At 46.7% G+C, this 27,818-nt stretch overlaps 1 protein-coding gene across 1 annotated transcript in view; it reads left to right on the forward strand.

Annotated features, from left to right (window-relative positions):
• The window catches only part of CFAP144 (cilia and flagella associated protein 144), a 50,792-nt gene that overhangs the window by 7,077 nt on the left and 15,897 nt on the right, over positions 1–27,818 (forward strand). The window contains exon 2 of the mRNA XM_086935954.1: positions 114–263. Within this exon, the coding sequence (XP_086792080.1) occupies positions 119–263 (145 nt within the window). The 5' untranslated portion in view covers positions 114–118. The remainder of the gene's footprint in view (positions 1–113; positions 264–27,818) is intronic.

Here is a 27,818-nt window from a genome sequence, read left to right on the forward strand (position 1 = left end):
GCAGAGGGGCTCTCCCATAAGCAGAGTGTGAGCGAGAGACAGGGTAGGAAACACAAAGGCAGGGCCAGTTTCAGAGCGCACAATAACCTGTTGTAAATGGCTCTGCCCTAAAGGCTGAATGGCGGGGCGCGGTGCTGGGGCCCCTGCAGGCCGGGAGAAGCCCAACCAGGTGGTGCTGAATGCCATCCAGAGCGAAACCGTCAAGAAGGAGATAAGGAGCCAGAAGCTATACACAGAATTTAACATCAATCCATTTCACAAGGGTAAGAGGGTGGAAAATTGTTTGTTCTCTACAATCTTAGTATTCTCTGCCAATAGTTCTGATGTTGCCATCAAGAATGTGAAGTTCTGAGAATGGTATGGTTCAAGACTGTTGACTAAGTCAGTTACTTATGGCCTTGGTACTGAATGGACCTGTCCACGGTGTAGCCACTACAATAAAACTACTGAACTTACCTTAGTTCCGGCGTCTTCACTACAAAAATATGGTTGACAATCTGGCTACACTGCAGAGCCATCTGCGTGTGGATTTTCTCATGGTTTTCTCTTATTTTTCCTGCACGGCCTGTCACAATGTGTTTCTGCAAGCGTGTCTTGGTGTGATTTTGATCTTCATATTCAAGATACCAGTCGGCTTTGGATTTCAACCCCAGTGGTTTCTGTTGTCCATGTGGACCGGGAGCAGTCTCTCTACTGATGTTATATTTGCCACGTTGCCAGCAGTTTGGTCTCAGTGGCTCCTGCCTGTGTCAGCTTCTGTGTCTTTTCCTTGTTTGGCATGCTCAGGCTGAATTGTATTGTATATTTTGAATTATATCGGTCACAAAATAACCCCTCATTCACACTCGCCTCGGACTGGAGTCCTATGCGCTGTGGTAGACGCACGTGCACGGCACACATCATTGCCATGACAACAGCATTTTTTTCTTTCCTGGCGTGACAGTGTAACTACGCCTTACGTCTCCTTGGCAACAGTTCTTCTATTGATGGTGGCTCGGCAACCACAGCCACGCCCAGCAACATGCAATGCTGAGTCGCGCTGTTCTGTTCCTGGATAAAAAATGAGCTAGCTATCGCGCCAAGAATTTTCAATTCTATTAAGGACACAGAGGCGAGGATTATGCTTTCTCTTTTCATTTATTGCTACTCACAGCAGCCAATGCACTTAGTATTGTATAAACAAAAACTACATTTCCCATAATGCCCAAGTAATACAGCACATCCTGTCAGACCCCATTAGAGCCACTCACGACCGGACATCCTCCTCTTTCTTTGCTTTGAACAGTAAAAGTCCATCAAAATAACTCAAGTCCAATAATAACATCCTCCAACGTGGAAGAACAATCCAACTGGAAAGAATATCTTCTTAACAGGAAGCACATTTAATCCATCTTTTTCTCAGAACCTGGAAGAATGGGAAAAAAAACGTAATTTCTACTAAAACAGAATGTAAACACACGGGTGGGTAAACATTACAATACTGTAATATAACCGGGTGGGATAATCCTCGCCTCCATGTCCTTAATAGAATTGAAAATTTTTGGCGTGATAGCTAGTTAATTTTTTATTCTATTACAGGACCTGAGCTTCGTATTATAATAGTTTAATGCTGATAAAACACCACAGAGGAAATATCACCCACCGGTTTGCAATAAAACTGATAGTAAATTTAGAAGACCAAACAACAGAATGCATAATGTCTTGAACAGTAGAGCCTAACATAAAACTCTTAGAGGCCCTGGCGCCACAAACAAAATGCGCTCCAAACACCTGGGTATCAATACCCGCCTCTTGCATGACACATTTCAACCATCTAGCTATCGTAGCCGCAGTAAACAGGTTTGTAAGATTTCTTCAAAGCAACCAGTAAGTGCACAATACCAGCAGGCCGAATAGACCTGGTACATTCCTCATAAGCCTTAAGACATTGCACTACACAAAGCTTAGCATTACTAGGAAAAGCATGATATTCCACACTCTGAGGCATTGTCTTAGTTCCTGAAGTAATGTTAAAAGAGACCCCTTCAGGAGTAAATACCTGTAATGTCCAAAGCCTTAACGTCAGATGACCATCTACATGCTGCGAGACATAAAAGCATGGCTAATTTGGATGAAAGTTGTTTCCTGGTTAACATGTCATTCTGTGGCCATTGATTAACTAAGGAAAGAACTAGAGAGACATCCCATAATAAAGTATACTTGGGTTTGGGCAGATTCGCTAATCTAATACCCTTCAAAAGTTTACATAATAACTGATGCATCCCTACTGGTTTGCCCTCAATCTGGGAATGACCCGCCGAAATGGCGGAACGGAAATTATTAATGGAACTATATGCCAATCCCTCAGAAGCCTTCTGAGAAAGAAAATGTACAATGCAGGGTAAGTCTGCCCCTGTCGCCTCTCACCCATGCTCTTCTCCCTGATACTGGAACCTCTCACTTGTAAGCTTCGCCAGAAACACTCTGCGGCAGCTTTGGGGTTTAGACAGCGACCGCTGATCGTCTCGCTATTTTCGGACGATATGCTGCTCTATGTCCGGGAACCAGCGGTGTATCTGTCACCATTACTGAGGGAATACGTCAAATTTGCCAGGTTTTCTGGGCTAAGCATTAATTGGTCCAAATCTGTGGTTTTTCCAATAAGGGCAAATAAGAGAGAAGTTAAGCTAGTGTTTCCGCTGACCTGGTCCTTTGAGCCCGTGAAGTACATGGGGGTGTGGATCCACAGGGATCCAGCTGTGGTGATTACCGAGAACTATGGGCACGCCGTCACGCGCATAACAGAGCAGGCAGAGCGATGGGCGCATCACCCTCTGTCACTGGCGGATAGGATTGCTGTGATAAAAATGGTGTTCCTAACCAAGATGCTGTATTTTTTTTATAAATATACCTACTAAACTGAATGTGGTGCTATTTCAAGCGCTACAGACGGCACTGCTCACCTTTGTCTGGGGAAGCAAGAAGCCTCTGTGCCGCTGGGATCTTCTGACGCAACCTTTTGATTGGGGTGGTTTCGAGGCTCCGGACCTTCGTTTGTATTATATCTGTGCGGAAGTTCATTTTGCCCATTATTGGCCCTTCCCGCAGCGCTTTCAACCACATGTCGCTATTGAGGCGGATGCCGTCTTTCCCCTTCCGGTACTGGCTATGATCCTATCGGGAGGCTCGGGTGGACCCCAGCAGGAAATAAGCCCCCCATTGTGCACTTTTTGGGCGTTGCGGGCTTTGGCCATTGCCGTATTTGTATGCGCCTCTTCTGCCCATTGCCTCTCATCCAGGGATCTCTGCGGCTCGGGAACCCACTGCGTTGAAGGAGTTAGCGGCGGCTGGTAGTGTGAGATTGGAGATTTGAATAAGGAAGGCCGCTTTAAAACCCTTGGTGAGGCTCAAAATGGAGTGAATCGTAATTTTATGTTTCTCTTAATGTATGTCGGGGTCCGACAAGCTGTTCGGGATGTGTATCCGGATTACCCGGCTGAGCCTACAACATTTCGGGCGCTGCAGGCGCTGCTGACAGGGGAGAGTCGTAAGGGGCTTATTGCATGGTTTGAGAGACACGGCGAGCTGTGTGAGGTGTGGTTCTGAGGACGCAGATTTCTATCATGTTGCATGGCTGTGTGGGAGGGTGTTTGCATTCTGGACCGAAGTCACTCGTATTCTGTCGGAAGTGGTGCTGGAACCTGTGGCATGTATTCCTGAGTTGTGCTTTTGGGGCATGTGCAACAACTGAAATCGGCTAATAGATGCCTGGTGGCAGTTTCCACTTTGTTTGCAAAACGGGCGATTGCCCAAAGATGGAGGTCGAGGTCATCACCCACTATAACCTTGTGGCTCAAAGAGTTGGTATATTATAGAGACCAGTTACAAGTGTATCGGGAAGAATTGCCTCAATCCTCCCGACCTAAGGATTTTTGGAATCCCTTGACAGTGTATCTGATTGCTCATCCTGACTTATCCTGAGGCGCTATGTTCCATGGGTTGTACTTATGTGTAAATCTTTATTATGCTTTCTATGGGCCAAGACAACGCTACCATCGGACTTTGAGCTGGTATGCCTTTCTTCATCTGTGCTGATACTCTCAGACAGCAATAGACCATGAAGTTGAACATGTGCCTATTAAGTTGCATTGGTGGGGTGTAGAACAGTACACCGGTCGCCTGGTTGTTGGATGGGGGTGGGAAAGCGGGGGTGGGGATAGTTTATTGGGGAGTTGATTTCTTGTCTTACTTGGATTCCTGGCTTCAGTATGCACAGCGATGCCTTTCCAACGTGATGTAATAGCTGCCTTAGATTCATGTAAACTGGGATTGTTATATATTGTAGCAATTGCTATGTGATGTTTTTGATATTACTGAAAATCTAATAAAAATATATTTTTTTAAAAGTCTTCCCCCACGGAATCCACGTGGTGTTCCACGCACCAACGAACCCAGCCCTTCCAGGCTGAAGTATATCTCTTCCTGGTTGAGGGGGCCCAGGCTTGGTTGATAAAGGCTGAAGCCTGTTCCGAAAATCCAGGCATTTGCCAACATTGCCAGAAAATCTCCAGGCCATCAGGGACAACTGCCCCGACATTACCATCGGGTGCTTCTCTCCAAGAGGGCCCTGGAGCATTGTAGGGGACTCCGGAATTCTCCTGGGGGAGTCACAGCTCGCCTCCAAGAGACTCGGAAACTAAGGCTGTGACTTCCACAGGGGGTCACTAGGATCACTTCCGCCGTCTGTCGCATTATCTGCGTGCACACCCAGGGAATCAATATGAACAGGGGAAAGGCATAATTCAGAGACTGGGACCAGTCCTGAGTGAAGGCATCCATCGCCAGAGCTAACAGATCTGGTCTCCAGCTGAAGAACCTGGTAATTTGATGATTCAATCTGGATGCAAACAGGTCGATCTGACATGTCCCCCAGATCGCCTGCAGCCAATGTACTACCTGGGGTTGGAGATGCCAATCGCTGTAGTCTTTGAGATGTCGGGAGTTTCAGTCCGCCACCTCATTTGACTGGCCTTGAATATATTCGGCTATGACTGATATCTGGTGACTTAGGCAATAGTGCCAAAAGTCCTTCGCTATCTCTACTAACGTGGAGGACCTCGTGCCTCCCAGTTTGTTGATGTAATGAACTGCTGATATGTTGTCCATCCCCAAAAGGATGCAACACGAGACCTTTTCTGGTGCCAGAGTTCTGATCGCGAATGATCCTGCGAGCAGTTCTAGAAGGTTGATGTGTAGATCTAGTTCGCGGAGGGAGCAATACCCTCCTGTGGAAATATTTCCACAGCGAGCCCCCCAGCCCCAGCGGCTGGAGTCGGACTCTATGACGACCTCTGGAAGAGAGCCGAAGATGGCTCTGCCGTTCCACGCTTCCACGTGGGCCAGCCACCACTGAATCTCCTCCCAGACCTCTGATGAGAGAGGGACCAGGTCCGTGTAGGAGAGGCCCTTCTGCAGGTGTTGAATCTTCAACCTTTGAAAAGCTCAATAATAAAGAGCCCTTGGAAATATCACCTGTATGGAAGACACTATCCTGCCAATCACTCTCAGAGAGTCAGTCTGTTTGGACAACAGGGAACATAACTCCTTTTTGATGTCCCAAAGTTTGGAGCGGGGAAGACTCACGAGGGTGAACTATATCGGCTGGATTAAAATTAAAAGGAGTGGAGATAGGCTGTGGAGGTTTGACATGCTTAGCCTTCTTGGCCCTCTTTTTTTGACAAGACTCATCAGGAGTGTCCGTAGACGTGGTATCTGTGTTCGTGTCCGTATCCGGTGCCATGGACTTGCTAGTGCTAGGTGCAGGCAATGAGGACAGAGCAGAAGAATGAAGCTAGGGAGATTGAGACTCTGAAGCTGGAGCATCCTTGTGAGGTCCTGCAGGAGCAGTGAAACCATAACACTTAGCACATTTCTCCAATTGCTTTGTAATTGTCTTCAGTGCAGTAGCCAGTGCTTGTTGCACAGTCCCCCGGACTGTCTTTTTAAGGGCCTTGTTGACCGACTCCTGGACGGATGCGTCCAGGGCCTCAACAATTTTGTCCTCAATAGAAGGGTTTTCCACTTCCTCCTCAAACAAGGTATCATCCTCTTCATAGTGAACCCAATCCTCCATCTTGGAGCCAAACTTATAAATATAGTTGCTCATGGAGTGAGGAATTCAGGAGGAGTAATGGGGAAGCCAACCCACAGCACAAGAAACAGAACCCAGGTACCTAGATCCTCAGCAGCAGCTTTGTCACAGTTATTCCTGCCCTCAGGGCGTAGTGGATCCAAAAAGCAGAAAAAGTTCATATGAGGTGGCTTCCCTCCAGGCCCAGATCATTATTGCTGCCAGCGTAGAATGCTGCTTGGTGGGGTCACACAGGCTAATAACCTAAATTCTAATAGAAAAACGGGCAGTAGCGACGTGCGTAGCCCAATCCTACTAGAAACCAGCCCAATTGGGCTGCGCACATTGAAACACGGACCAAAAACTAAACTACAGGCTCCACGCGCGACCGGCCCATGAGGGGCGGCCTCACCGCATCAAAAATCATTGAAAACATCGCCCTCTGTGATGCATTACCTTAATCTCCCCAGTGGGAGTCTAATTGAAGGCCGTGAGAACGGCTGCGTAGAGAGGGCTCTATCCCGTACAAGGTGGGAAATTCAAACTTGCCCCAAGTAATTCCAGCTACTGGAGCACGAACGCAGTCCCGGATGGTAGCGGGGATGCGTAAAACGTGCCGGAAGCGATCGCGAAGCCAGCGCAACAACATACCTCATATACAACAAGGTGCAAGGCAGAATAAAGCACGAGTGACAAATGCAGGCAGAGCAGGCAACAGAGCGCGCGATAGTCGCGCTACAACAATCAATATGGCGTGGGCTAAAAAGCAGTCACGATGTGTAATATAAACACAATTATCATAGAAACAATCGAGAATACACTTAACTGACTGCATGAGCAGCAAAGAAAGAGGAGGATTTCCGGTCGTGAGTGGCTCATATGGGGTCTGACAGGATGTGATGTATTACTTGTGCATCATATAAAATGTAGTTTATGTTTATACAATACTAAGTTTCATTGGCTGCTGTGAGTAGCAATGAATGAAAAGAGAAAGCATAATACGAAGCCTCCGGTCCTGTAATAGAATCAACGGCGGCTTGACAGTCGCCACTCAACATTCAGCAATGTTGAGTTTACGGCGGTTGGTGAACTTCTGTCACTTCATGCAACAAGTACTTCTACTGAACATGGCCTCATTTTGAGGCATTCTGCTTTGTGTGGACAACTGGAAGGTCTTGAGTATAGCGGATCATGGTAAATCGCACACCCTTGTATATTTATAAAACATCTTATGTATCTACGCTGGGAACTTGTATTTAGAGGATCTTCGTAGGGCAGTGTTCAAGTTGTGGATCACAGTGATTCACACACTTTAAAGTAAAAAATAGAATTTTACCTTTTCAACGCAGACCTTGGTGATTTGCACACCCTTGCATCATATTGTGTTGAATTGTATTGTAATTGCATTTATATAGCACTTACTACCCTGGATGAGAGGTTGTATCACTTTTTCGGCGACTAGCACGCTACTCCGGAACCCATAAAGGATTATTGGTGAGCTAGTATAGTGAAATATGAAAGTGATTTGAGTGGTGGATATGTTAGTCAGGTATTTAGATTGAGAAGGATAGCGGATAGATAGAAGAGTGAAAAAGCTTTCCATTTATTTAGCGCTTGCTACCCCTTAAGAGGTGTTGAAGCGCTTTTTTGGTAAATAGCACGGTACTCTTGAACCCATAACGGATTAGTGGTGAATTAGTATAGGAAATATGAAATTGATTTGAAAGGTGGACATGTTATTCTGTTGAAACAGTGAGTCTGTACGACAACCGCACCTCCTTCTCAATAGTCCAAAAAGTATAAATTTAGAGAAACATAGCGTGCACATTCACTGCTCCCGCTGTTCCCAGAGAGCGATCCAAAGATCAAAATAAGTTCTGTCCGCCAATGCGTAGTGCACGCATAAGAACATTTTCGTAACCAATTAGTCCAATTCACAAGAATCTTGTTTCCCAAGTGTCCTTTATTTTTCACAGGATAGAAACAGCCAATGCATTTCGTCCACTGCCTGTGGACTTCATCAGGGCGTCATCATTTATCATAAAGAAACCTTGAATATATCAGGGAATAAATGTCTTCCACCATGTGTAATCCCGGTTGGTGGTCTGTACCTATTTTTCATGAGGCTTCGATATCCAGGGCAACAACGAGTGTCCTCCTAAGAATGCGTGTGTTGATGGAGCAAAAGTACAGGGACAGTTTGTAACTTTAGCCTATCACCTAAAGCCTAACGCTGGGTTGTATAGCAACCAGTCTCCTTCAGAAGTGGGACTGGTTGCTATACGACCCAGAAGTGCTACAATTGTGGACAACATTTATTCGTGAAAAGCTCTGCAATGGGCTCTGTGGTGAGGATTCTGAGAATTGTTTTGTAGCTGCCTTGGATATACTTGAACTTAACATAGGTTCTGAGGAAGACTGGATGAGTGCTTTGAGGGATGATACGTTACTGCATCAAGTGTGTGAGCTGGTCAGGGAGTGCTGGCCCAGGGAGAAGGTGTTGTCTCCTCTTTTGCAACCTTACTGTAAGGTTGACAGTGAGATTCCCTGGAGGATGGTATGTTACTACGTTCTGATTAAGCATGGGCGAATTTTGCGGATCTCGCGTTCGCGAATTTTGCGGATTTGCGAACTCGCAATCCGCAAAATCCGCGAATTCCCGCGAATTTGCGGATTTTTTTTTTTGTGTTCGCCCGTGTTTCTGCCAGTTCGCGAGGGTTTTTACAATTTCGCAATTTGCGAACTTACCTGTCGGGTCGCAAGTTTTGCGAACTTGTTGTTTCTACGTGTCCAGCCTGTTTGGGACACTCTTCTTCATCACTGCCACTCTCTGTCACCACTGCCACTCTCTGACTACTCATGCCACCCTCTGGCCCACCCATGCCACCCTCTGTTTCATCACCACACCCTCTGGTTGTCCAGTGTACATTATTTTCGGCAAAGCAAAGCACACCTTCCCTGCCTCAAGTGACCTGAATTAATTTGGGGCTGATTAATGTGTCACAGAATATTTTTTTAGCTGGCACCTGCTTCCTTAGTGCGCCCTGATTAGTGATCTTTTGCACTTGCTAAGTGCTTTCATTGTTGCAAAATTAGTTACAACACCTGCCCTGCCCCAACTGACAATAATGAATTAGGGGCTGATTAATGGATTTTAACTTCCAGCCTGGCTCCTGCTTGTCTCCCTTAGCTGTAATTCAGGACCTTTGTGGCATATGTGTAACTATTCTGAGGTTCAGAGCAGGGTCACATAATAGTTGCAACTGGCAACTGAACTCTGGAGGGGCCCCTCAGGAAGCACTACAGGAAATGGCTACTAATGATGAGCCTGAACTTTTGAACCTGGTAAGTAGTTTCAGTTTTGCTAAGATCGTATTTCTGCAATTTAGCACTTATTCGCGGGCGCGAAGTTGTACTGGGAAGCCGCGAACTCACGCGAACAGTGCGAGCAGTGCGAGCAAAATCCGCTGCTCGCGGATTTGCGGATTTTGCGGGAGATTCGCGAATCTCGCGGATTGCGAATTTCCCGAAAATCCGCAAAATCCGCGAGCGAAACAGATTTTCCGCCCATACCTAGTTCTGATAAACTCATTCCTTCCCATTCAGTCAGACTGATCATTATCAGAAAGGCCCATGATGGTCATTTGGGAGTGGCTTTCACTAAACGTCACATTTGAGAAACGTTTTGGTGGCTAAGCATGGATGCAGAGATTAATGAAATGGTAAAGAATTGTAGTGTATGTAGAGTTGCGGATAAAAGCCTTAAGGTTATCTAACTAGTGTCCCTATTATGGGTCAACTTATGGAGTGATGTAATGATCCCTTATGATTTTCTGCCGGGTGGGTGCACGTATATTTTAGTCCTCATAGACTATGCTTCTAAATACCCAGAAATGAAGTTGGTCAGGGAAGCCAATGCTATGAGTGTGGTGGTATTTTCAAGGGGGGTTTGCATGAGAGAAGGATTTCCAGAGGTTCTTGTCTCTGATAATGGAACTCAGTTTGTAAGCAATGAGTTGGAGACACTTCTTACTTCATGTGGTGTGAACCACTTGAAAGGTTCTTTATACTACCCACAAACAAATGGTCTTGTGGAAAGGATGAATCGTGTGGTGGGAGAGTGCATCAAGTGGGCAAAGTCTGGGAGCCATGACATTACCAGATCTTTGAATAGTATGTTGTGGTTTTATAGGACAACTCCGCACTCTGCCACCAAAGTTTCACCTTTCGAGCTTCCAAGAGGAAGGAAGGTGAACACTAGTTTTAGACCTGGATTGATGAGTAAATGGCTTAAATCAGAATCTGATGTGATGAAACTTTTGGATATTGTGATAGAAAATATGTCACAGACTCAAAATAAAGAAAAGCTTTGGTATGGTAATAAGAAAGGTGCTAAAGTTGTTCCCGTGGAGGTGGGAGATATGGTCCGTATTAGGTCTCCCATTCATGTAAAAAAAGGGGAAGAGTAAATACAGTGGACCTACCAGAGTCGTGAAGATTAGTAATAATGCTGTTTAAGTGGAAGGGAGCACATTGGTGGAAGATTGTCAAGGTAAGAACCAAACTGGATGGTGATTTTGACAAGGACACCACAGGTATATCACCTTGCCCCAGTAAGTGCGGCAAAATGTCTGACTTAGCCAGAATGGATGTTCCTAGGAGAAGCTCTAGAGTTATATCACTCCCAAGAGGTTCCGTGAGTGATTATATTTTTCATTTTTTTAAATGTATTGTTCTATCTTTGTTTTTATTTTGTTTTTTTTTGGGGGGGGGAAGAAGATGTGTAGAACTGGCAGAGAATGTTTTGTTCTCTACAGTCACAGCATTCCCTGCGAATAGTTCTGATGTTGCCATGAAAGATGTGAGGTTCTGAGAATGTTATGGTCCAAGCAGGGGACTGTTGACTAGGTCAGTTACTTGATGGGCCTGGTCCTGGATGGACATTTATTATTTATTTAGAAAGTTTTATAAAGCGCGAACCAGACCCTTGCGGATATCAGAGCGCTTTACAAGCAATGAAATTTATACACAAACAGTACATAATAACAGTATATATCAAGCAGTAAGCAACATAAAGATAGTAAGGACGTACATAGTACAGAAATATGTAGTGTGCATAAATAAAACAGATAAGAGGGGTAGATCAAAGACTGAATCCTAAGTTGAGCTAAATGGGATACAGAGGAAGGTGCGGTCCTAGAGAGCCAAAGTGCCATGTAGATTGTCTGTTTGCGTCTATAAAGGTCACGAATTTCAGTGAGGCTCATGTGAATTTTTCCATGAGAATGGCCTTAACTTCCTTTTTGAACAGTGCAGTAGATATGGTAATATATTTACAACAAGGGGTTATGAGGGACAGAGTCTCTGAATTAAACAGAATACTCTCACCCAGTCAAGAGATCAGGGCTAGATCCAACACCGTTTTTTAGCTCACTGCACCATCCCAGTTTCAGAACCTGGCTGTATGCAAATTAGTCTGTTCCTGTCCCAGTGCATGATGGGAACAGGGCAAACCAAACTACAAAAGCCAATTCTTACACTGGGAAGGAAACAAGCTACCGGGGACCGGTTTCTGACATTTCAGCCGTCTTCGGCCCGGCTTGCTTGAATCCTGATGGTGCAATGAGCAAGGGACTCACATCTGAGTATACCCTTCCACGCTTAGGGTGGACAAAAATATTTACAACAAGGGGTGGTGAGGGACAGAGTCTCTGAATTAAACAGAATACTCTCACCCAGTCAAGAGATCAGGGCTAGATCCAACACCGTTTTTTAGCTCACTGCACCATCCCAGTTTCAGAACCTGGCTGTATGCAAATTAGTCTGTTCCTGTCCCAGTGCATGATGGGAACAGGGCAAACCAAACTACAAAAGCCAATTCTTACACTGGGAAGGAAACAAGCTACCGGGGACCGGTTTCTGGCATTTCAGCCGTCTTCGGCCCGGCTTGCTTGAATCCTGATGGTGCAATGAGCAAGGGACTCACATCTGAGTATACCCTTCCACGCTTAGGGTGGACAAAAATATTTACAACAAGGGGTGGTGAGGGACAGAGTCTCTGAATTAAACAGAATACTCTCACCCAGTCAAGAGATCAGGGCTAGATCCAACACCGTTTTTTAGCTCACTGCACCATCCCAGTTTCAGAACCTGGCTGTATGCAAATTAGTCTGTTCCTGTCCCAGTGCATGATGGGAACAGGGCAAACCAAACTACAAAAGCCAATTCTTACACTGGGAAGGAAACAAGCTACCGGGGACCAGTTTCTGGCATTTCAGCCGTCTTCGGCCCGGCTTGCTTGAATCCTGATGGTGCAATGAGCAAGGGACTCACATCTGAGTATACCCTTCCACGCTTAGGGTGGACAAAAATATTTACAACAAGGGGTGGTGAGGGACAGAGTCTCTGAATTAAACAGAATACTCTCACCCAGTCAAGAGATCAGGGCTAGATCCAACACCGTTTTTTAGCTCACTGCACCATCCCAGTTTCAGAACCTGGCTGTATGCAAATTAGTCTGTTCCTGTCCCAGTGCATGATGGGAACAGGGCAAACCAAACTACAAAAGCCAATTCTTACACTGGGAAGGAAACAAGCTACCGGGGACCGGTTTCTGGCATTTCAGCCGTCTTCGGCCCGGCTTGCTTGAATCCTGATGGTGCAATGAGCAAGGGACTCACATCTGAGTATACCCTTCCACGCTTAGGGTGGACAAAAATATTTACAACAAGGGGTGGTGAGGGACAGAGTCTCTGAATTAAACAGAATACTCTCACCCAGTCAAGAGATCAGGGCTAGATCCAACACCGTTTTTTAGCTCACTGCACCATCCCAGTTTCAGAACCTGGCTGTATGCAAATTAGTCTGTTCCTGTCCCAGTGCATGATGGGAACAGGGCAAACCAAACTACAAAAGCCAATTCTTACACTGGGAAGGAAACAAGCTACCGGGGACCGGTTTCTGGCATTTCAGCCGTCTTCGGCCCGGCTTGCTTGAATCCTGATGGTGCAATGAGCAAGGGACTCACATCTGAGTATACCCTTCCACGCTTAGGGTGGACAAAAATATTTACAACAAGGGGTGGTGAGGGATAGAGTCTCTGAATTAAACAGAATACTCTCACCCAGTCAAGAGATCAGGGCTAGATCCAACACCGTTTTTTAGCTCACTGCACCATCCCAGTTTCAGAACCTGGCTGTATGCAAATTAGTCTGTTCCTGTCCCAGTGCATGATGGGAACAGGGCAAACCAAACTACAAAAGCCAATTCTTACACTGGGAAGGAAACAAGCTACCGGGGACCGGTTTCTGGCATTTCAGCCGTCTTCGGCCCGGCTTGCTTGAATCCTGATGGTGCAATGAGCAAGGGACTCACATCTGAGTATACCCTTCCACGCTTAGGGTGAACAAAAATATTTACAACAAGGGGTGGTGAGGGACAGAGTCTCTGAATTAAACAGAATACTCTCACCCAGTCAAGAGATCAGGGCTAGATCCAACACCGTTTTTTAGCTCACTGCACCATCCCAGTTTCAGAACCTGGCTGTATGCAAATTAGTCTGTTCCTGTCCCAGTGCATGATGGGAACAGGGCAAACCAAACTACAAAAGCCAATTCTTACACTGGGAAGGAAACAAGCTACCGGGGACCGGTTTCTGGCATTTCAGCCGTCTTCGGCCCGGCTTGCTTGAATCCTGATGGTGCAATGAGCAAGGGACTCACATCTGAGTATACCCTTCCACGCTTAGGGTGGACAAAAATATTTACAACAAGGGGTGGTGAGGGACAGAGTCACTGAATTAAACAGAATACTCTCACCCAGTCAAGAGATCAGGGCTAGATCCAACACCGTTTTTTAGCTCACTGCACCATCCCAGTTTCAGAACCTGGCTGTATGCAAATTAGTCTGTTCCTGTCCCAGTGCATGATGGGAACAGGGCAAACCAAACTACAAAAGCCAATTCTTACACTGGGAAGGAAACAAGCTACCAGGGACCGGTTTCTGGCATTTCAGCCGTCTTCGGCCCGGCTTGCTTGAATCCTGATGGTGCAATGAGCAAGGGACTCACATCTGAGTATACCCTTCCACGCTTAGGGTGGACAAAAATATTTAAAACAAGGGGTGGTGAGGGACAGAGTCTCTGAATTAAACAGAATACTCTCACCCAGTCAAGAGATCAGGGCTAGATCCAACACCGTTTTTTAGCTCACTGCACCATCCCAGTTTCAGAACCTGGCTGTATGCAAATTAGTCTGTTCCTGTCCCAGTGCATGATGGGAACAGGGCAAACCAAACTACAAAAGCCAATTCTTACACTGGGAAGGAAACAAGCTACCGGGGACCGGTTTCTGGCATTTCAGCCGTCTTCGGCCCGGCTTGCTTGAATCCCGATGGTGCAATGAGCAAGGGACTCACATCTGAGTATACCCTTCCACGCTTAGGGTGGACAAAAATATTTACAACAAGGGGTGGTGAGGGACAGAGTCTCTGAATTAAACAGAATACTCTCACCCAGTCAAGAGATCAGGGCTAGATCCAACACCGTTTTTTAGCTCACTGCACCATCCCAGTTTCAGAACCTGGCTGTATGCAAATTAGTCTGTTCCTGTCCCAGTGCATGATGGGAACAGGGCAAACCAAACTACAAAAGCCAATTCTTACACTGGGAAGGAAACAAGCTACCGGGGACCGGTTTCTGGCATTTCAGCCGTCTTCGGCCCGGCTTGCTTGAATCCTGATGGTGCAATGAGCAAGGGACTCACATCTGAGTATACCCTTCCACGCTTAGGGTGGACAAAAATATTTAAAACAAGGGGTGGTGAGGGACAGAGTCTCTGAATTAAACAGAATACTCTCACCCAGTCAAGAGATCAGGGCTAGATCCAACACCGTTTTTTAGCTCACTGCACCATCCCAGTTTCAGAACCTGGCTGTATGCAAATTAGTCTGTTCCTGTCCCAGTGCATGATGGGAACAGGGCAAACCAAACTACAAAAGCCAATTCTTACACTGGGAAGGAAACAAGCTACCGGGGACCGGTTTCTGGCATTTCAGCCGTCTTCGGCCCGGCTTGCTTGAATCCCGATGGTGCAATGAGCAAGGGACTCACATCTGAGTATACCCTTCCACGCTTAGGGTGGACAAAAATATTTACAACAAGGGGTGGTGAGGGACAGAGTCTCTGAATTAAACAGAATACTCTCACCCAGTCAAGAGATCAGGGCTAGATCCAACACCGTTTTTTAGCTCACTGCACCATCCCAGTTTCAGAACCTGGCTGTATGCAAATTAGTCTGTTCCTGTCCCAGTGCATGATGGGAACAGGGCAAACCAAACTACAAAAGCCAATTCTTACACTGGGAAGGAAACAAGCTACCAGGGACCGGTTTCTGGCATTTCAGCCGTCTTCGGCCCGGCTTGCTTGAATCCTGATGGTGCAATGAGCAAGGGACTCACATCTGAGTATTCCCTTCCACGCTTAGGGTGGACAAAAATATTTACAACAAGGGGTGGTGAGGGACAGAGTCTCTGAATTAAACAGAATACTCTCACCCAGTCAAGAGATCAGGGCTAGATCCAACACCGTTTTTTAGCTCACTGCACCATCCCAGTTTCAGAACCTGGCTGTATGCAAATTAGTCTGTTCCTGTCCCAGTGCATGATGGGAACAGGGCAAACCAAACTACAAAAGCCAATTCTTACACTGGGAAGGAAACAAGCTACCGGGGACCGGTTTCTGGCATTTCAGCCGTCTTCGGCCTGGCTTGCTTGAATCCTGATGGTGCAATGAGCAAGGGACTCACATCTGAGTATACCCTTCCACGCTTAGGGTGGACACAAATATTTACAACAAGGGGTGGTGAGGGACAGAGTCTCTGAATTAAACAGAATACTCTCACCCAGTCAAGAGATCAGGGCTAGATCCAACACCGTTTTTTAGCTCACTGCACCATCCCAGTTTCAGAACCTGGCTGTATGCAAATTAGTCTGTTCCTGTCCCAGTGCATGATGGGAACAGGGCAAACCAAACTACAAAAGCCAATTCTTACACTGGGAAGGAAACAAGCTACCGGGGACCGGTTTCTGGCATTTCAGCCGTCTTCGGCCCGGCTTGCTTGAATCCTGATGGTGCAATGAGCAAGGGACTCACATCTGAGTATACCCTTCCACGCTTAGGGTGGACAAAAATATTTACCACAAGGGGTGGTGAGGGACAGAGTCTCTGAATTAAACAGAATACTCTCACCCAGTCAAGAGATCAGGGCTAGATCCAACACCGTTTTTTAGCTCACTGCACCATCCCAGTTTCAGAACCTGGCTGTATGCAAATTAGTCTGTTCCTGTCCCAGTGCATGATGGGAACAGGGCAAACCAAACTACAAAAGCCAATTCTTACACTGGGAAGGAAACAAGCTACCGGGGACCGGTTTCTGGCATTTCAGCCGTCTTCGGCCCGGCTTGCTTGAATCCTGATGGTGCAATGAGCAAGGGACTCACATCTGAGTATACCCTTCCACGCTTAGGGTGGACAAAAATATTTACAACAAGGGGTGGTGAGGGACAGAGTCTCTGAATTAAACAGAATACTCTCACCCAGTCAAGAGATCAGGGCTAGATCCAACACCGTTTTTTAGCTCACTGCACCATCCCAGTTTCAGAACCTGGCTGTATGCAAATTAGTCTGTTCCTGTCCCAGTGCATGATGGGAACAGGGCAAACCAAACTACAAAAGCCAATTCTTACACTGGGAAGGAAACAAGCTACCGGTGAAGAATTGGCTTGGTAGTTTAGTCTGCCCTGTTCCCATGATGCACTGGGCCAGGGACAGACTGATTTGCATATAGCCAGGTTCTGAGCTGGGATGGGGCAGTGAGATAAATAACGGTGATGGATCAAGCCCTGATCTTTGGACTGGGTAAGAGTGGTCTGCTCAATTCAGACACTCTGTTCATCACCACCCCCTTTTCTGAATCGATTTTGGCCACTATAGGTGTGGCAGGGTATACTCAGACATGAGTCCCTTTCTCACTGCTCCATCAGGATTCAAGCAAGCCGGGCCGAAGACGGCTGAAATGCCAGAAACCGGTCCCTGGTAGCTTGTCTCCTTTCTGGTGAAGAATTGGCTTGGTAGTTTAGTCTGCCCTGTTCCCATGATGCACTGGACCAGGGACAGACTGAATTGCATATAGACAGGTTCTGAGCTGGGATGGGGCAGTGAGATAAATAACGGTGATGGATCAAGCCCTGATCTTTGGACTGGGTAAGAGTGGTCTGCTCAATTCAGACACTCTGTTCATCACCACCCCCTTTTCTGAGTAGATATGGTAAGTCACTCTGGTTTCAGGGGGTAGAGCGTTCCAGATCCTAGGAGCCATCCCTGAGAAGGAGCGTTTGTAGGTTTTAGCCTTATTAAATCTGTGTGGTTTCAGTAATAGGCTTTCTGCACTTCTTGTGGATCTCTTGCCTCCCGAAATGGACAGTTTCCGAGAGAGATAGCTGGGTGCTTTATGATGAAAGGCTTTGTGAGTCAGGCATGCTATTTTTAGCTGAATTCTGGCTTCTCATGGTAGCCAATTCAATGCTTTTAGGTCGGGGGAGACGTGGGACTTTTTTTTGAGCCCGTGATGAGCTTGGCTGCAGCGTTGATGGTGGCTCGTAGAGGTGCTGTTGTGGCTTTGGGGAGACCGCAGAGAGAGACGCTTCCGTATTCGATCCTGGGGATAACTATAGCTTGAACTGCCGTCTTGAAGTCGTTTTATGGTAGGAAGGTTTAAGTTTCCTTAGCGTATTGATCTGGAAATGTGCTCCTTTTGTTGCGTTGGCTATGTGTTTGTGCATTTTGAGGTTGCCATCAAGGGTGATACCCAGAGATTTAGCTGAGTCAATGATTGTTGGATGCACTTTGAATGCTGTGACGTGTTTGAACCAATCCTGGAGGAGGGGAGTTTTGGAGGGTGGAGCTATAAGTAGGAATTCAGTTTTGAGTGCGTTAAGCTTGAAATGGTTCTCGGTTAGCCTAGTTTGGGTGTCATCTCTATCGCAAAAGGGTACAAAGAGTATAAATCGTCTCTGTGATAGGCTATAACATCAATCTATTTTACAAGCCTCAGAGAGTATTGCATCTACATCAAAAGTGGGCATAGAGGGTGTAACATCATCTCTATTACAAGAGGGTATACCATAATTTCTTTGACAAGAGGCTAATACATCAATCCATTTTACAAGGGTAAGAGGGTATAGGAGTTACAGCATTATTTATACCACAAGAGGCACTAGATTGTATACAATTATCTATATCTCAAAAGTTTATTTCACACAGGTAAGGAGCTATAGAGGTAATCATATAACAAGAAAATATATCATCAATCCATTATACAAGGGTATAAGAGGGTGTAAAAATATTTGTATTACAAGAGGTATACCGGACCCGGTGGCGTGGGTAGGTCAGAAGGAGCAGCGCGAGGCAGCTAAACTCCACCACACATAGGAGCCAAGCCTTATGCGTGGACCACAGGGTACTGTTGAAGCCTGGTTACATACCAATTTGGGTAGATCCAGGGCATAACAGGTACCTTTACCAGTAGACACTTCTACTATGGTTAAATAACTTTACCAGTAGTTTTTAAGTGTAGATAGTTTTCTTGTCCTTTTTCGGTCCTGAAGAATTGCGAGTAAATTCACGATAACGCGAGAAACATGTTGACCTTTACTTTCTAAAGTAGAACACTCAAACACGAGACATTACACTCGGATGAGTGCCCCGCTCACTGTTTTTAACTAGGATAGGAGACCCCAGAATACATGTTTCTATAGTAGGTACTCCTAATCCGATTTTAACTCACCACTACACATCTACACTATTCTGGCCCCATGCCCGCACTTCACCAAACGGCTGTTGAATAAAAGATCTCCGAGAAAGTGCCCTTTTTTAGGGAGCCCGTTGGACATTGCACCGCCTTTCCAACAAGTAGCAGCCCAGATGATGAAGCATGACACCTGAAAGGGTGTGTGAGGGCATTACAATCCAACAAATGGATTTCCAACTATAGCCCCCAAAAGGAACTAGCTGGACCCAACCTTTCGTTGACTCTCTGACTCTGCTACTAGAGGAACAGCATAAGACCACTTCTTTGATATTGGTATATATGTATATCTCATGCTGCTCTGTGGCATTCAACACAGTACACCACCTCGTTCTACTCTCCTGACTCAAAGACCAGGTAAACCAGTAGCATGCCATTAGATGGCTCCACATCATTCTTCAATGACCAACGGCAAGCAGTACACATTCTGCAGTACTTATTTGTATTAACAAAGTAAAATGCAAGGTACCCCAGTCTCAAGCTTGTCCTCACTACTATTCGTTTCCTTTCATGCTCTGAGCCATTCCTTTGGATTGGCCAAGTGTAGTGTTCATGGCAGTGGCATTGGGAGTCGCTGCTGTAGTAAAACATATTGTTTTCTGTATACAATGCATGTATGAGATAAAAAGAATTGAATGTGACTAAAGTGTGATGGTTGAATATTCTTTTTAGTTGGAAAATAGTCCCTCACACATTGCAACACCATCACTCCATAGATGTAATGATAGGTGCAATGATTCACCAAACGGCCAATAGTAAGAGGTGAAATAGAAATCCCCCTCAAGGGTGCTCCAAGATGTGATTAACAATGTCACAAGCAAGCGCATAGTTCTCAATAGTGCAGAAGGTGCAGTGGTACCGGGACTTATGGGTCTTGGAGGTCTACTTTTTTAAAGTTAGTACTGGTGTCTTTTTAGGTTTTGACTGGCGATGCGCACGTAGTGCGCATGCGCCAAAAAACCTTATGATATGTGTGTGTGTGGTCGGGTATACGCCCCCTCCTTCCATTGACTAGCTCCATAAATGGAGGCTAGCCATTGGGAGAGGGCTCTGTCCGTCAATCCCGGACCAGATTCAGGGGTGTTCCCGAGAATTTTTGGCTTTTGGCGACGTCAGCCGAAAGCCTGTTCTCGGGAACGCCCCCGAATCTGGGCCGGTATTGACGGCACCCGTGGTCTCCTCTTCGCCTCTATTCTGCTGCCATTGGAATTTCGTTAACTCCCTTTAGCTGACAAGCATGCCTTTCATTGAATAGCAGAGGCATTCAAGTTTGTTACGCAGAGAGCCCCGGGGGAAGCAGGGCAGATGCAGGGGAGAGGGAAATGGAAGGCAGCCTCTGCTTGCACGAAATGTGGTTTTCAGCGCAGAGCGTTAGGTTCCCGCCCCCCCTCCCGCTGTCTGTTGCCCCCGTCCCGATGTCTGTTGCCCCCCCGCTGTCTGTTGCCCCCCGGTGTCTGTTGCCCCCCTCCCGCTGTCTGTTGCACCCCCTCCCGCTGTCTGTTGCCCCGCCTCCCGTTGCCTGTTGCCCCGCCTCCCGTTGCCCCCTCCCCGCAGATTTGTCATTTTCCAAATGCAGCTTCAAGAAGCTCGCGCGAGGGCCTCGGTGCATGGATGATGCATCCGTCTTCACCGCCTGCGAATGAGCTGCGTGAGTGTGGCCTAATGTGGCATCCCCGAGCCCAGTGACACTCCTCCAGGGCCGGCGGCGGTGACCAGTGCCGAGTGCTCAGCTCAGTAAGTGCGTTTTAATGACAACGGAGCTGGTTAATGGCCGAGGGCGGCTAGTTAGTAACCCGTGGTATTTAATGGCGCTGAAATCGCTGAACGTGGATGGTCTGTGAATTAACAGGAAGGCCTGGTATGTGGATGAATCTGGATTCGAGAATCATACGTTATAGGATTATTTAAGGCAGGGTCCTGCGTGAGAAGGGACAAGAATGAGGGGGTGCATGCAATAAGGATTGTTTTGTGCAGTGCCACAGGGGCACCCTGGAGCCACTCCGGTTCACCATTACTAGAGGGATTCTGTACATGGCCTGGGGGGGTTGCCAATGTGTACGTGTCTTTGGCTTTTTTTAAAATAATAAATAAGATGACTACTTCTGTCTATTAGCAGGCATGTCTAGCCAAAAATAGTGCTGCAAACATTCCAATCCGCGATCCATTCGAGAATGTCTTCGTTTTAGAGGTTCCTGCTGAGAAGTATTATTAGCCTCCAAAGGCACGCTGTCTTGTAAGTGATCAGCTGTCAGATACATGCTTGCATGCTCGCTTTCTGAGATTTATAGATATAAAGGTATTTGTTTGAAATGTTAAGATTCATGATTCTCTCTCCCCTGCACAATGGCCTCTTTACTATCCTAACAGATTATGTTGTCGACGCCGAACCTCGACCCTGGCCCCCCAGCTCCATAATGTCCGTGTTCCTGTTCCTTCCTGCACCTCCTGCACCTCCCCCCCCCTCCCGCTGTCCGTGTCTCCAACCATCTGTCCCACCTCATTTACATTAGAACATCTTCAGTCCTGCTCTTTAATAACCAGCTCCCGCAACAACTCCCCGTGCCAAGTCCTCGCACACACTCTTTACATAAAACGATATTCTGCTGCTATTGGAATTTCGTGTCTTTAAGGGATGCCTTTGTGGTGTTGTGCTTTTTTGCTTCCGAGGCGAGCACTGTTGGATGTAACTGAAATCGTTACATTACCTTCTATTCTTTCAGTTCGCTGGAGGATTTTAACTCCCTTTAGCTGACAAGCATGCCTTTCATTGAATAGCAGAGGCATTCAAGTTTGTTACACAGCGCAGCGAGCCCCGGGGAAGCAGGGCAGATGCAGGGGAGAGGGAAATGGAAGGCAGCCTCTGCTTGCACGAAATATGGTTTTCAGCGCAGAGCGTTAAGTTCCCGCCCCCCCTCCCGCTGTCTGTTGCCCCCTCCCGCTGTCTGTTGCCCTCCTCCCGCTGTCTGTTGCCCCCGTCCCGATGTCTGTTGCCCACCCTCCGCTGTCAGTCAGTCAGTCAAACAAAACTTTATTTGATTTGTTAAAACCTTAAAAGTACATTCCACATTCCGTGATAAGAGAAAGGACAACAGCAAAACATGGTACTATTCAACAGGAAAAAGAGCAGCAGCATAACAAGATAATATTAAAACCACAATTACACCTCAAGATACTTAAAAATTAACTTCTCTTGTTCCTTTTAAAACGGAGTATTATAACATTTATTTGTTAAAATCGCTAAAATTTCCTATATATACCTTCTTCAAAATGCAGTTTTTACTACTATTATCCCTTAGTATCTCTACCTTTATTCAGGGATAAGGGCTACACTATACATGTTCTTCTGCGCATTTGAGGAACCACCTAACTTTGTTCATATATTTCCCCAACGCGCAGGCTATATCTAAAGTCTCCATTTCCACCAAAAGAGTGGCAGCTTGCATTCTGTGCGTAATCTTATATTTTTTAAAAATCGGACATAAAAACTCCTTTCGAAAGTCTAAAAATCTTGTACAATCTAATAAAATATGTAACATATCACAGGTGGTTCCTAAAGTGCAAGTGCATTTCCCATTACTTCCTATCATTAAATTTCGAACCCCGTTATTTGCATAGCATGGGTTTATGCCAATTCGCATTTTCAGGACTTCTCGCCTCAGACTATGGCTAGGTAACCGGTCCACGTAAGGGAAGTGTTGACTGCTCTCCCAAGCCACTTTCATGTGTGCTACCGAGGTCTTTTGAGCAAGGTATTCTCGGTTATAACTACGGGACATATTGACCCCCTGAGTCTTTAATTCTTTTTTCCCAAATATTATGGGGTCTTGCGGCAAACATACCTTCAAATCTAGCACCCCATAAGCCTTGCTTATTGAGGCTCTTACCTCTTTTGCCCAGGGGAGCTCACTATTGATAATTTCCTCCTTAGCCCATTGGGAGATTTTAGCAATTTCCCCTACTCCCAACCGCTGCCAGAAGCGTACAAGGCTCATACAAACTGTAATAGCCCAGGAGGTTATTCCCAGCTCCAGTCGTGCTGCCTGCACCATAGAGGATTTTGGCAGAGCGAATAAGCTTTTTAATATATTTCCCTCTTCACTATCCCAGGAGGTCTTACCACTGAGATAAATAACCTCGGCTCCATACAGAAATTGTGGGGGAACCATTGCTTGATAAGCTTTTAAGACCGGTCTATCTGACCTTTCACCATAGGTGTTATTAAAGCTTTTTAGGCCTTTGACCGACGCCAGTGCCCTTATTTTTAATGCTTGCTGGTGTGTATGCCATTTCAGGTTACCTGAGAACCACATTCCCAAATATCTATAGTTGGTCACCCTCTCAAGCAAGGTTGTGCCAAGATACCACGAGAACTTCACTTTCCTTCTCCCAAAACATACTATTTTGGTTTTATCCATATTTACCACTAGTTTTTTACTCGTACAGTAATCTTTAAACCTATTGAGTTTTCTCTGGAGGCCTATCTCCGTTTGATCCATTATTACTAGGTCATCGGCATAAAGGAGGCACGATATGTGCCTTCCTCCCAACTTCGGGTTCGCCCCTCTGACATCTCTTAATACTTGGGGTAGGTCAGCTAAAAACAGGGGGAACAGCAGGGGGGCTAGCACGCACCCCTGTCTTAAGCCGTTTCCAATAGGGATTCTCCTGGTCAGTCCTCCATCCGTGTCCAATATTATCTGTGCCCAATTTTCTGTATGTAATGCTTGGACAAGGGCCAGCAGGTCATCCTGTAATTCATACCCTATTAGTGTTGACCACAGCTGATCCCTGTCCACAAGATCAAAGGCTGCACGGAAGTCAACGAAACAGCAGAATAGATTACTCCTCTGATCAATTGACTTCCGTGCGATGGACCACAGAGCAAAGCAATGGTCAATCGTTGAGTGGCCTTCTTTGAACCCCCCCTGCTCTGGGGGTATTATCTGTTTGTCTTCCACCCACTCCTTTAGAATCCCTAGGATTACCTTAGAAAAGACCTTTTCGCCAATATCCAAGAGGTTTATTAAGCGGTAATTTTTAGGGGTGTTTACATCACCTTTTTTATGGATTGGCCTAACAATAGCCCCTTTCCAATTTGCAGGGAATTCACCTGAATTTAGGATCCATAAAAACATATTTGAAAGGAACTCTGCCCACCATTCTATGTTTGTTTTTATTATGACAGCTGGCAGGTTGTCAGGGCCGGCTGCCCGTGTTAGGTTTAGTCTAGATATTATGGTTCTAATTTGATCTGGGAGAAAATGGGTTTTTAATTCTTCACTTATTCCTGGCCAGGCATTTACCATTATTCCCTCCCTCATTGGCCATTTCCCGTAAATTTCCTCTAGATAGGCCAGCCACTTGTCCTCTGGTACTGCGCACTGCATGGACCCTTGTGCTTTCCCCATACAGTCCTGTATTAGCCTCCAAAAGCCTTTCACATTTTTGTCTTCAATTGTCACGAGTAAATTATCCCAACATTTGTCCTTAAAACACCTTTTTTTATCTCTAATAACTGACTTATATTTTAGCTTCATTTTTTTAAGATCTGATACCACTTCCTCACTATAGTTACCTCTGAGTCGTCTTTCTTGTTTCCTAATTCCGGCCTTTAATTTCCGGCATTCGGCATCAAACCAGTGTTTGTTATTATTAGGGTGTAATGTCGCATTATTTACTGGTTTTTGGTTATTGCACTTTAACTTAATCCGGAGGCAATCCACCAATTGCCTTATTATGCCTTCGTACCAGGCTATACTTCCTTCTGGTACAAGGTTACCCAAATTCACAGTTAGCTGATATGCACTTAGTTTCTGTATATATTCCTCGGTGATTCGTGTTGTTAACCGCTTGGGGTATTCTACATCTACTGATAACACTTTTTGTCTTTGCGGTGGCTATTTACCTGAAGTTCAACCTGCAGTGGATAGTGATCACTACCCTCCACCCCCAAAATTTCGAACTGTTTGATAAGGTGGAAATGCCAGGCCTGTATGAATACATAGTCTATGGGGCACATTTGTTGCCCTACCTTAAAGGTACGCTTCGCAGGCCTGTCTGCTTCCTTTCTACCGTTGGTACATACAAATCCCATAGCCCCCAACAGTTGCCCGAGCTTATCATCTTTACTTGAGGTTTCACAGCTGGGGAATTGTGCCTGCTCTATTTTATATGCATCCAACAAGTCCTTCAACCAGGAATCCATTGATTTAGGATTCAATTTATGGTTGAAGTCTCCCAATATTACGAGCACATCCTTTGGAAACCGGTTACACACCCCATCTAGGTCAGTTTTTAAGTGTTCCAAGTCTGCCTTATATTCATTTACTTTCCCTTTCTGAATTCTTCCCCTCCGCTGTCTGTTGCCCCCCTCCCGCTGTCTGTTGCCCCCCCTCCCGCTGTCTGTTGCCCCCCCTCCCGCTGTCTGTTGCCCCCCTCCAGCTGTCTGTTGCCCCGCCTCCCGCTTTCCATTGCCCCCCCTCCGCTGCCCGTTGCCCCCCCTCCGCTGTCCGTTGCCCCCCCCTCCGCTGTCCGTTGCCCCCCTCCGCTGTCCGTTGCCCCCCCTCTGCTGTCCGTTGCCCCCCCTCCCGCTGTCCGTTACCCCCCCTCCCGCTGTCCGTTCCCGCCTCCCCCTCCCGCTGTCTGTGTCCAAATATAATTTTAGGCAAAGCTTTGAAGTTAGGCCGGTTCAGACGCCAACAGCTAATCCAGCCCTGTCCTCGATTTATTTTTTTCTCCACCTTCATGTCATTGGTCTACTTTTGTCATACTAAACTACAAGTCCCAGCGTGCTAAGCGGTTTGGTGAGCAACACATTCTTTTCGAGTTACAAATCATGCTCTCTAAATGTTCTGAGGCTTATACTAGTATTAAAGATGTTTTTTCAGGCAGTACCTTGACCCGGTGTTGCACTTTCTGTTTTTAGATCGGTGGCCGCGGGGCGGGTCACAGACAAAGTACACGGTAGCACATCTGCACTCATCCTGAAAGCCAGAATTATCACCAATATCGGGAACAAAACTGGAGAAGATGAGGCATTACGATAGAGCTATTGAGAACTGTGGAGCCAGCCAGGCTTGAGTCTCGGCGCCGGCTCTACAGCCCGTGATTCTGGGCACATCATTTAATTTCCTCGTTACCTTTAAAACAAACACTGGCCTTGTGTAGGCACATGCACAGAGCGCTCTAATACAGCAGAGCTCGCGCTATATAAAACTGAAAAAATACAAATAAATGGAGAACTGAGAGGAGGGTTTTCTGGCTCCCGTGAGTGTGTACAAGTAGCACCTCAGGGGCGGGAAGGGGTCGAGAGCCAGCTGAGAGGGCCTGGGGCGGGGGGTGCAGGAGGGAGGGGGAGTGAAGTTTGACAAGCTGCGGCTCCAGCTGAGATGCATACACTTCAGGGAGGGGGGGCAGCAGGCGGGGAGGGGCCCCACAGACGCCCACCCCCAGCACCACTGCAATCCGCGATCCCTCACACTGGGGAGCAGCCCTGCTCTGGGTAATGTGAGCCACAGGGAAACCAATCATGAGGCGAGGGACCGCGTGTGATCTTAGGCAGCCCGTCACTCACTCTTCCCTTTCACCACACTCTCCTTCTCTCACTGACTCTCTCTCTTCTGCTCATACTCTCATCCCGTCACTCACTCTTCCCTTTCACCACACTCTCCTTCTCTCACTGCCTCTCTTTCTTCTGCTCATACTCTCTTCTCGTCACTCACTCTCCCTTCACCACACTGTTAACTCTCTCCAATGCACCACTCTCTCTCACCCTAATTTGTTTTTCCTTCTTGGCTCTATCTCTATTCATTATCCCTCCCCGACTCCTCCTGATTCTATAGAGCACTTTTCAAAATTTTTTGTAACCATCGTCCATTTGCGTGAGATTATGCTATTGGCATTGTAAATGACAATGCCATTAATTTATCTGTTTTTAAAACCAACACATAAATAAAAGATTTGTCATTGACAATGCCAATAGCTCTAACTTTGTCAAAGGCAAAACAATTGAATTGTAAATGCTTTTTAGGTTTTGCCTGGCAAAAGATGCGCTCTGCGAATCTTTTTCGCGCAGGCGAAAACCTAATGATTATAGTAGGGGAGACAGGAACGGCCCCCGTCTTCCATTGGCTATCTCCATAAATGGAGGCTAGCCATTGGAAGACGGGCCTGTCCCTCAATGCCGGACCAGATTCGGGGGCGTTCCCGAGAATTTTTGGCTTTTGGCTACGTCACGCTACGTCAGCCGAAAGCCAATTCAAGGGAACTCCCCCGAATCTGGTCCGCCATTGACGGCACCCGCCTTCCTGCTCGGGGCCGTGAAAAGGAGCCCGCAGCCGCCGCCCCGTCTTCGGCGAGGCCCCGGAGAGGAGGAGCCTCGCCCGACGCCAACCGGAGGAGAACCAGCGGAACACTGGAGAGACCGGTGAGTCCCCTCCCGCTGTCATGGCGCCCCAGTGTCTGTCCGATGGTGTGCTTCTGCCAAGCTTCAGAGGAAGTGCAGGTGAGTCGCTTTGTTTTATTTGGGGCTAGGGGAGTCTCCCTCCCGCTACCTGTGTGTCGGGTCCCGCCCCCGTATCCCCCCTCTCGCTCCCCGTGTGGCCGTTCCCGCCCGCACCCCCCCTCCCGCTCTCCGTGTGTCCGTTGTTCTTTTTACCTTTGGCTGCAATCATCAGTTCTTCAAAAAAAGCGCAATCGATTTGCAGGGAGAGGAAGCGCTCTGAGTGAGCCCTTTTAAACCATTGGCTTTCATGTTTTTCACAGTTTGCACTTGCTTTATTGGGCTGTTTATCAAGGCATCAATGCCATTTCGTGGATGTTTACATTATCCTGTTTAGGTCTGGGTA

This window comes from Lissotriton vulgaris, chromosome 1_1 (genome assembly GCF_964263255.1).
Source record: "Lissotriton vulgaris chromosome 1_1, aLisVul1.2, whole genome shotgun sequence".
In the NCBI taxonomy this organism is placed as follows: domain Eukaryota; kingdom Metazoa; phylum Chordata; class Amphibia; order Caudata; family Salamandridae; genus Lissotriton; species Lissotriton vulgaris.